This window comes from Ochotona princeps, chromosome 4 (genome assembly GCF_030435755.1).
Source record: "Ochotona princeps isolate mOchPri1 chromosome 4, mOchPri1.hap1, whole genome shotgun sequence".
Classification (NCBI taxonomy): domain Eukaryota; kingdom Metazoa; phylum Chordata; class Mammalia; order Lagomorpha; family Ochotonidae; genus Ochotona; species Ochotona princeps.
In genome coordinates this window covers 50,280,429-50,291,581 of record NC_080835.1, presented here as the reverse complement: position 1 = coordinate 50,291,581, position 11,153 = coordinate 50,280,429, and the positions used below count along the sequence as shown (strand labels likewise).

The window sequence follows — 11,153 nt, the reverse complement described above, 5'->3', positions numbered from 1 at the left end:
TCAAATTTCAAGCCTAAGTAGATTATGCTTGAGTGAAAAGTGAACTTTGGATTTTAGCAATGCCTTTGTTCTTTTGCCTGACAAAAAGACTTGTAATCTTAACTGAATAATGTTAGGATTATTTTCTAATCATTTAGCTGCTCAACATTGCTTCTGCACTTCGTATACATGTGGACCTCTACTTGATATCGCCTAAAAGTAGACAGGCACACGAAGTGAAAACCAAAAAGCTTTACAGACTCATCACACCAATAATTCTCTGCCCCTAAAATGATGCAGAAATTACTACATACATAAAGCTGAAGAAAACAATTAAACCACTTAGAGTAGCTTTATAATTAAACTGATACATTGATTATTCTTTTCATTAACAGTTTTTGATCACTTAAGAGCAATGATTAGAAACTAAATATTTTTGTTTCCAGGAGTAAAATAAATGCACAGTATTTCTTAGACTCAAAGTTATTTTCCTACAACCAGAAGGACAGAGTAGACTGCTGCCTAAACTAAGAGAGAAAACACCCTAATTATTATTCATGAGGAACTTTCTAATCTGCCTTTTCTTTCAGCTTCAGTCTTTGACCTAGGAACTTTCCGCACGTGTCACTGGGACAGTTTGGGAAACAGGAGAATAATGACTTTGTCCCAGATCTGCTTGGTCTTTACTCCATAGACAATGGGGTTGAGTGCAGGTGGGATGATTACATAGAGGTTGGCAAACATAATGTGAAAAGTTCGAGGGACATTATGCCCAAAGCGATGGGCAAGGATGGAGAAAAATGCTGGTGTATAGAACATGAGAATGACACAGACATGAGAGCCACAGGTACCGAGGGCCTTCTGGCGGGCATCTCGGGAGGGCAGACGAAAGACAGCACAGAGAATGAGGGTGTAGGAGACGGCGATTAAGACCACATCTGTGATCACCGTCATGATGGGAACACAGAAACCATACCAGATATTGATGGAGATATCGGCACAGGCAAGCCGGGCAACACCTATGTGCTCACAGTATGTATGAGGGATGATATGCGTTTTGCAGAAGGGTAGCCGATTCACAAGGAAAACACATGGGACAAAAACACAGAAACTTCGGACGGAGATTCCCACAGCAATTTTGGCAATCGTCTGAGGGGTCAGAATAGTGGTGTATCTCAAGGGTGAGCAGATGGCCACGTAGCGGTCAAATGCCATGGCGAGCAATATAGCTGAGTCCAGGACAAAACTGTAGTGCAGAAAGAATAATTGAGTGAGACAACCAGGGAAACTTATTTTCTGGGGACCAAACCAGAAGATGGTAAGGGTTTTGGGGATACATGTGGTAGACAACATAAGGTCAGTCCCAGCCAGCATAGAGAGGAAAAAGAACATGGGTGTATGAAGACTGTGCTCCACTGCAATGAGATACAGAAGGATGCTGTTGCCCACAATGGCAACCATATAGATGAAACAGAAGGGAATGCTTATCCAGACATGGTACTGCTCAAGTCCAGGGATGCCTGACAGGGTGAAGGGTCCTGTGTTGTAGCCACTGAGGTTGTATACAGCCATGGAAATCTGATGAATAGACTGAGTCCTAAAAGCAATGGTGCGTATTGAACATGAGCAAATGGTATGGCAGTTCTTCTCCCAAAAATCCTCCCTTTTCTTACAGTCTAAAAAGAAACCTCCATTGCTTATCACAATCCGTGCTCATCATTTCAAGTAAGACCCCCACACCCATTGTTCCCAGGCCTAACCATTTTATTATTCTGGAGTCCTCTTCAAACTGCATAAAAACCATTCTCATTTCAGTGACTGAATTTCCTGAGTCCATGTGATTTTTTTGCTGTTGTGTGTGTACAGATAAAAGTAGTCCAACTGTAAACAAGAAAAGCAAACTGAGAAAAGTGAGTCAAAACAATAAAATTAGATAATTAACAACTAGAGATTACTATAACACACCTGAGTAATAGGAAGCTTTACTTAGGCCAGTTCTAAGATGAGCAGTTTTTCCCTTACCTGGAGCTGAGACTCTGAAGTTAGCTTCCCTAAGAATTTATCTTTAGTAACGGGCACGGGGCAAGTCGTTAGGTTCCACAGCCAACAGTCTTTCATGCTGCTGTCCCATGCCAAGGACTCCCTCAAACCCAGATAAGTTTCAGTAGAAGAATACAGGTGTAAAGAACAATGCAAAGTCACTTGAACTGAAGGTTATCTGGAAGAATGCTGTCCGGACTCCAGTCATTGAGCTGAGCTCCTTGATGCTGTATACATACAGCAGAAGCTTGGGACGCAGAGCAGAATTCCCTGAGGCTGGTGTCCGACACCTCACACAGTGAAATGACATCAGAGAGTGTGTGGCTCAGGCTCCGGCTTAGCCTTAGGAATACAGGAGGAAATCTCATTCAAGAATGAGAAACAAAAAATGGTTCAAGCGTGCCTTTTATAAATGCAGCGGAGACCTCTAGTGGAACAGAAATAGAATTTAGACATTTTAAATCCTGGCCCAAGATAAAAGCAAATAAACTAATTTATAATTAATAAGTTAATTTTTAATGAATAAGTAGTTCACAAAATTGAACTAGAGTTCTTTTTTAGAAACTTTATTATGCTACACAAAAATCTTGTATTTGCATTTGTAATTCTTAATAATTCTAAGAGATAAGCAAAAATTATCCACATTTTAAAGATGCAAAAATTAAAACAGAAAAATGAATGAAGTCTAGTAACTTAATCTAGTAATTTGATCTAGTAACTGGAGCACAGTCTTCATTCCCTCATGGAAATCATTGAGCTAGAATTTAAGCACAATACATGTTTATGTAGACTTCTGTGCATAGCCAAAATTGTTTACATAGCCAATAGACTATACGGCAAGTAGCCCATATATGCTATCTCTGTCACAAGGCACAACATTAAACCATGTGAAGAAAATACAGAGGGCCTGATGTGATAGCCTCATGGCTAAATCCTCGCATGGCAATTGTCAGGATTCCATACGGGTACCCATTCATATCCTGGCTGCTCCACTTCCCATCCAGCTCCCTGCTTGTGGCCTGGACCCTGCACCTGTGTGGGAAACCCAGAAGAAGCTCCTGGCTCTGGGCTTTGTATCGGCTCAGCTCCAGCTTTTATAGCCATCTGGAGAGTGAATCAGCAGATGGAAGATCTTTCTCTCTGTGTATCTCCTTCTCTGTACATCTGACTTTCCAATAAAGATAAATAAATTTCAAATGCAAAAAAGAAAACACAGAAAACTTAAAGAAGTTAAAAACTTAGAGAAGTTGAAAGCATAATACCAGATATATCACTTACAACAAAAACTGTAGATTGTTGGGCCCGACGGCGTGGCCTAGCGGCTAAAGTCCTCGCATTGAATGCCCTGGGATCCCATATGGGCGCCGGTTCTAGTCCCGGCAGCTCCACTTCCCATCCAGCTCCCTGCTTGTGGCCTGGGAAAGCAGTCGAGGATGGCCCAAAGCTTTGGGACCCTGCACTCCTGTGGAAGACCCGGAAGAGGTTCCTGGTTCCCGCCTTCGGATCGGCGCGCACCGGCCCGTTGCGGCTCACTTGGGGAGTGAAACATTGGATGGAAGATCTTCCTCTCTGTCTCTCCTCCTCTCTGTATATCCGGCTTTCCAATAATAATAAATCTTTAAAAAAAAACTGTAGATTGTTTGGACACTCATATTAAAAAGCAGAAATTTCAGTAGGTTTTTTTTCCAAGATTTATTTTTATTTGAACAGCAGTGTTACAGGGACAGAAGAGGCTGAGAGAAATCTCCCCTCAGTTATGTCACTCTCCAATTGGCTACAATGGTCAGAACTGAGCTGATCCGAAGCCAGAAGCCACAAATTTACTGCTTATCTCCTACGCAAGTGCGGTGGCCCAAGGACTTGAGCCATCCTGCACCTCTTTCCCATCCATAAGCTGGGAGTTCAATCAGAAGTGGAGCTTCCAGGACATGAATCAGCACCCTTACAGAATGCTGGTACCACAGGCAGAGGATTAGCCTGTTATGCCCCACACCAGCCCTTTTAATATATATTTTTTAAATATGGCCTATACTGTGACTCAACAGGCTAATCCTGCACCCTGTGGTGCCAGCATCCCATATGGGCTCTGGTTCATGTCTTGGATGCTCCACTTCCCATCCAACTCTGCTTACGACCTAGGAAAGCAGTGGAGGATGGCTCAAGTCCTTGGGAATCTGTCTCTTACATGGGAGACCTGGAAGAGGATCCTGGCTCCCAGCTTTAGATCAGTTTACCTCTGGCCACTGTGGTCATTTGGAGAGTGAGCCAACAGATGGAAGACCTTTCTCTCTGTCTCTCCTTCTCTCTGAAAACCTATTTTTTCAATAAAAATAAGTAAATCTTTAAAAAAAATTCTTGCTCTTTGTCGTGTGCCCTGTGTAGATGCCTGCCGTTAGCCACTTCAACAAGATTATTTCACTTTAATTAATTTTTTTTTAGCTATGGGGGGAAAAAAAAGAAATAAAAGAAATACCCTCCTACACAGATGGCAGGCACAGTAAGATGACTAAAAGTCAGAAGTCGTTCAGAACCCAGTCGGACTATGTTCTTCTATGCCCTGTAGTTAGTTGGGACTGTCACATTGCAGCCTCTGCAAGCCCCAGTCCTGCTGTTCCCATTGTGCTGCGTTTATCCACACTTCTTCTTACCTCTATGATTGTTTGAAGTCTGGCCTTAAGCACTGCAGACAGCTTTTCAACAGGAAGTTAGGCTTGAGCACACCCGTCTTCCCTTGCCCTTTCCTTGCTCTCCTCTGTCACTGTGACCCCTTCAGTTACCCTTCCCTAGAATCGGAACTCTGCCTCACCTCCCAGCCCTGCCTGTCTTGCCCAAGCACCGACACTCACCAAACCCCAGGCCTGGGTTGGGGACTAAAGATGAGGGACAGCACTGCTAAGTGGCCAGGCCTCTTATTCCTCATTCTGAACCTTCAGAGAGGGCACTTGGTGCTAGGTGGCCCCAGAGGGATCACACAGAGCCTCCATCAGTGAGCTAAGGATGCCCCAATGAGGCACTTCCAAGTTCTGGAATCCCAAAGGCTTAGGTAGACTGAATCTCACAGGCTTAGCTCTTCCAAGACAGGCCCTCCCCTGAGGCTTTCAACACAGCAAGTGCTCTCTGCTGCTGGAACAATCCACAGGGAAATCTCTATGTTTGTTGTGTGAATTTGAGGGAATTTGTACTCTCTGGGTGCTATTTTATTAGCCCTATACATACAGTCTATTTATACCAACATGTATAATGGTCATCTGAGTTACACAATGGGTAGGGGGGAGGAATGAGGCAGGTTCTTTCTGGTTCAAGCCTAAAGCAGGTTGGAGAATGCCATGGTTCTCCCAAGTCAGCAATAGGGATATGACTGTTGATGTTTCATAGGAAATTCTTCCAATACACTTCAGATTGCAGAAATGTTGAGTGTTACCACCAGTCATCACTGTTCCGTCTCTTGCTTCTGTCATTGTGCCCTGAGTGATTTAATCAACTCCAGAGGAAGGTGCTGGGTACACATCCCATAGCAGAGTGCAAGTTCCAGTCCTGCCTTGTTCTCAATGTGTGCCCTGTAGGTCAGCAAGTGATCAGATTCCTGCAACTCATTCAGGAAACTGGGACTGGATTCTGGACTTGTGGTTTCAGCCTGGTAGCTCTGGCTGTGGAGGACCTTGGGAATCAGCTTGCAGATGGAAGCTTTTCTCTCTCTCTGTATCAGTCTCTCAAATAAAAAAAATATGTATGAAACTGAAAGACATTGCGTTGAGTGAAATGAACAGGGCACAGAAGACCAATGGTCTTTCTTATATGTGCGAGCTAAACTGTCTTTAAGATTTATTTGTTTTCCTTGTAAGAGCTACAGAGAGAGAAATAGAGACAATGAGAGAGAGAGAGAGAGAGAGAGAGGAAGGGAGGGAGAGAGATCCTCCATATGCTGATTCATTCCCCACATGGTAACAATGTCCAGAGTTCTAGCTATCCCAGGCTGGGAGCCAAGAGTTTCTCTGTCATCTCTTATATGGGTGCAGAGATCCAAGGTCATTGTCTGCTTCTCAGGCCGTAAAGGGAGTTGGATCAGAAGCACAGCATCCAGAACATGAACCAGAGCCCATATGGAATACCAGCACTGCAGGCAGAGGATGATGGCTACACCACCATGCTGCTACCACAGGGAGCTAAAATTCAAAAAGAAAAAAAAGTGCCTGTGTGTATCAGTGTTACAAAATTATTATTGTTCTCGATCTTTGCCTTACTTTTTCTAGATCAATGCTTAAAAATGAACACATACCCAGTAAATACACCCTGAAGATGGGGGAAGAAATAACGGAAGCAGTCCTTGGCAGATCAAAGGACTGCATGAAATGAAATCAGGAACTTGTTGAGACAGTGAAAGTGAAAGCTGCTCAAGAGAAAGCACCAAATGCAAGTGTAGCCAAGAAATGGCTTAATGACAAGCTGGCATGTGCACATTTTTATAATAAAACCAAAGATAAAATAAATAAATAAAAGAATATTATACTAAATGGTTGTTTTGGGGGTTCATTTGTTTTTGCTTGCTTTTGCAATAAGGATAGTTAATTTCAGGAAACTGGCATCTTGAGAAAGCATTATCTCTTGATCCAACATGTGCTCATTTTGCCTCACAAGTCAGCAAGAGGGTTTTTTGTTTTATTTTATTTCATTTTTATCGGAAAGGCAGATTTACAGAGAGAAGGAGATACAGACAGAAAGATCTCCCACTTGCTGCTTCAGTTCCAACTGGCAGCAATGGCCTGAGCTGAGCTGATCCAAAGCCAGGAGCTACGAGCTTCTCTGGGTCTCCCACACAGGTCCAGGTACTCAAGGATTTGATCCATCCTCTACTGCCCTCCCAGGCCACAAGCAGGGAGCTGGATGGGAAGTGGAGCCACAGGAATGTGAACAAACACCCATATTGAATTCTGGCAGATACAAGGCAAGGATTTAGCCACTGAGCCATCATTCTGGGGCACTTACAAGATGAGGTTAGAAATAACACAATGCGTCCATTCAATTGACACCTAAATGCAGATGGTCAGGCTTTGTTCTGGTGAGAGTCCACCCAGCTTGTATGTGCAATTCCAGGATATCAAACAGATGGAGCCTCTTGACTATGGGGCTACGAAGCTGCAAGTGGGTGGACCCTCCCTCCTAATCTGGGTCAAAGTCCACCATTCCAAGCCACCTCCCCTCTGGACACTCGCTGAAATTCTTAGGCAAATATTTCTATTAACAGGACTAGACCCAAGAATGAAAAATGCCTTTATTATGGTTATAAATACTCTACTGTCAATTTCTCCATTAAACATCTATGGACTGTGTCTATCAACCTCATCTTGGTTACTTCCTGCTGATTGCGGACAAAGTAGGGGGCTTTTGGAATAAAAAATTTTGACATGGTAAAGGCTTCTTCCTTGGCTTTTCCCTGTTTTGCAGGGCAAGTTCAAATTTGCGAAGTCTTCATATACATAACATAATCACTTTAAGTAAATCGCAAATATATTATTAAAAGCATTAGCCCTAATTTTTAAATTCCTTCAAAAGTCAATTGATTGAAGATGGCACCCAGAAAGAAAATCAGAAGCCAGTCTCTACCTCCTGTATCTAAAATTCAAGTCAGAATTTTAGGGGCTGGTTAATCCTCCATGTGCAAATGCTAGCAGCCCACGTGGGCAACGATTCACATCCCAGCTGCTTGATCTCTAGTCCAGCTCCTTGCTATTGGCCTTTGAAAGCAGTGGCAGGTGGCCCAAGTCCTTAGGGTCCTGCAACCCACGTGGGAGATGCGGAAGATGTTCCTTGCTCCTGTTGCCCAAGGAAGAGCTGCTGGTTCATGGCTTTGGATTGGCTCAGTTCTGGCTGTTGTACCCATTTAGGGAGTGAACCAGTGTATGAAAGATCTTTCTCTCTGTGTCTCTCCTTCTCTTTGGATTGGCTCAGTTCTGGCTGTTGTACCCATTTAGGGAGTGAACCAGTGTATGAAAGATCTTTCTCTCTGTGTCTCTCCTTCTCTCTGTAAATCTGTCCTTTGATAAAAATAAATCATTTTTAAAAATTCAAAAGGACCTCTTAATCTCAAATGAGTATAGCCATTGATTAAGGCTCATTATGGGACACACATGGAAATAAGCTATATGGACACATGATAGAGTTAGCCTGCTGGAATATACTGTTCAAAGCACCTATATGTAGGTTCCTCAGAAAGGTCTGGAAGCAAGGTGGCTGTATCCAAAGACAATACAATTTCTAGAGTAGTGTTTAGATTATCACATCACAGGGCTGAACACTTCCCAAACAGTATTAAATCAGCTGGTAATCTCCCTGCCATTTCATAAATAGCAACACTCTGTGAGATGGGCTGCCCAAAAGGGAACTACTCTGACTCCAGCAGGAATCAAATGTGACTATTCTCCAGCCAGTCTTGGTTGGCGATGTTCAGCTGTTTAAGTGTCTGCCGTTGAGCATTTTATTTCTTTCTGGATTCTAAGTCAATACTTTCATTCCTAATTCTTCTTCGTTATCAAAAATACAAAGAGCTACATCAGGCCTGATGACCTTAGTGTGTATGGGTGCCACATACAGTTCTAGAAGAAGTGCAAGAATTCCAACCACGGTATCCCTGAGTCAGCATGTTTGTGAGATGACAGTCCTCTGTGGATGCTGCTGGGCCAGTCTATTTGCGATAATCAGCATTGGTTAGTCAAGTATAAGAACGTCTTTTGCATAACCTCTGACTGTTTGACTTCAGGGTTGACAGTACTTTACTCACAAAATGAGCCTAATTAGTATGATTTCTACAAGATGGGAGCCATATCCTCTGAGAATTTCTGGAAGCCCAGCTGGAAATCAAGGTCAAAGGACTTAATTTAGAACTTTGATTGTGACAGAGAGCATTATATATATATATATACATTTATATATTCAGCTTTCTTAGCTGAATATATAAAAATTATAATATAAATTTTATAATAGAATATCAGAAAGAAAAGCAGAAGACATTGATCACATGGAACCATTTAACACACCAAGAAAGTCAGTGTAAACTATCAAGTTATCCTGTCATCCTAAGCTCCTTAAGCGTTTTTAGTACCAGGCCATAATAGAAGCAAGCAAGAGAAAATAGCTGTAAAAATGCCTAAAATTTTGAGAGGTATCAAGTGAAAATTAGAAGAAAAAGCTGCAATTTAGAAAACGGCTCAAAATGTTAATAAATGTATTTTAAAACAAAAAAAAATCAAAGCCTCTTGCAAATATTTACTGTCAATATTTATGTATTGTTAGAAATCCTATTGCTTTAACACAGGGAACCAAATTTTGGTTTCATGTGCTTGAAAAGCAAAGAGAGAGCGAGAGATCTTTCCTGCACTGATTCACTTGCCAGTGGCCTAACAGCCAGAGCTGGCCAGGCGCCTGGACCTCCATCCAGGTCTCCCACATGGGTGACAGGGGTTCCAACACTTGCAGCATCCTTTGCTGCTCTCCCTGGTGTGTCAGCAGGAAGCTGGGAGCTGGATTAGAAGCAGAGTAACTGACTCGACAGCCACCCATGGGATTACAGAACGGCAAACAGCAAATTAAGCTACTGCACCACAATGACAGCCCTACCTTTTCCACTTTTTTCTCCCATACACTGATGTAGAGCTATTTCTTACCCTCAGCAACTTCATAGCAAGTGAAAACTTAGGAAACAGTTTTGAGCTGTCAAATATCAACAGCTCATGAAAACATTTACCAAAAGACTGTTCTTAAAAAAAGAGTATGTGTCTTTGGAAACAATTATAGTTACACTTAAATTATATAAGAAACTGAAATATTATATGAACATGGTCATTAAGTCATGATTTTTACCAAAGATCATTTCTAGAAGCTAAATTGGACTTCATGGAAGGTGGTGAACATTGCATCATATCTTTACCTGTATTATTTCTTTTTAGATCAATATTATGAATCAGAGACTGTTCAGGGTAGACAATAACAGTCTGAGAAGGAGTGAGGCAGTTCTGAACTAAGACATATGGGAACAAACCCTGCTAGGCTATTCTGCGTGAGGTGCCAGTCGGCCAAAGGCCTGAACCCTCAGACGCAGGTGGCTTCCACAGAGCCTGTGTGCTCGGCGAGCACTCCTGTCCTCCTCCCTCTGGCACACAGTGATCTCCTGGCGGTCTCAGGAGCTAGTCAGCAGTGGAACTGGGGATGGGATTTAGACTACTGCCACTCAGGGAGAGAAATTTGATGCCCTAAGAAAATAAAAAGTGCTGGAAAGAGCTCAGTGAATTTCCTCTCCCTTTTGTAGAGTGGAAAACTCTGCCCCAAGGACCACTTTTACAAATCTGTGCATTGTGTCTCTATCTTTTGTGTCTAGTTGCAAGTCTCCTCCCTTTCAGTGTGGTTCATGCTGTGCATTTATGGCTGCAAGTATCTAGCACAAGTATAACATTGTTGACCAGCAAACTCAAGCACAGACATGTCAACAACTCTAAAAACATTGTAGATTCTTCCTACCAACAAATCTAAAACCATCCATCTATTAGAAAGTTAAGTCACTTGAAACTTAATTTAACAGCTAGCTACTGTATATGAGCGGGAGGTGGGGGACAGGGCTGGTGCTGTGGACACCACAGCTGGGGGAGGAGAGAGGGGAGGCTGTGTTCTCATTCACCTCTCAGCTGCTCGACTTCTTATCCTGCTCCTGTTTATAGCCTAAGAAAGCAGTAGAGAATGACTGAAGTTCTTGGGCCCCTGTACAAAAGTGGGAGAGCCAAAAGAAGCTCCTGCCTTCTGGGCCCAGCTGCGTGGCCTAGTGGCTAAACACCCTGGGATCCCATATGGGCGCCGGTTCTAATCCCAGCTGCTCCACTTCCCATCCAGTTCCCTGCCTGTGGCCTGGGAAAGCAATCGAGGATGGCCCAATGCAGTGGGACCCTGCACCCATGTGGGAGACCATGAAGAGGTTCCTGGTTCCTGGCTTCGGATCGGCGTGCACCGGCCCGTTGCGGCTCACTTGGGGAGTGAGTCATTGGACGGAAGATCTTCCTCTCTGTCTCTCCTCCTCTCTCTCCATATCGGACTTTGTAATAAAAAAATAAATCTTTAAAAAAAAAAAAACTTTATAAAAAAAAGAAGCTCCT

General features: G+C 43.0%; 1 protein-coding gene across 1 annotated transcript; it reads right to left on the bottom strand.

Annotated features, from left to right (window-relative positions):
- Positions 1 to 603: 603 nt before the first annotated feature.
- Positions 604 to 1,551, bottom strand: LOC101532063 (olfactory receptor 52H1-like). Its single transcript, XM_004589971.2, has one exon. The coding sequence runs from the start codon at positions 1,549 to 1,551 to the stop codon at positions 604 to 606; it is 948 nt and encodes a 315-aa protein (XP_004590028.2).
- Positions 1,552 to 11,153: the final 9,602 nt, after the last annotated feature.

Bases quoted from the DNA above. Each gene is read 5' to 3' on its own strand.
- LOC101532063 (XM_004589971.2), bottom strand. From the start codon at position 1,551: ATGGCTGTATACAACCTCAGTGGCTACAACACAGGACCCTTCACCCTG.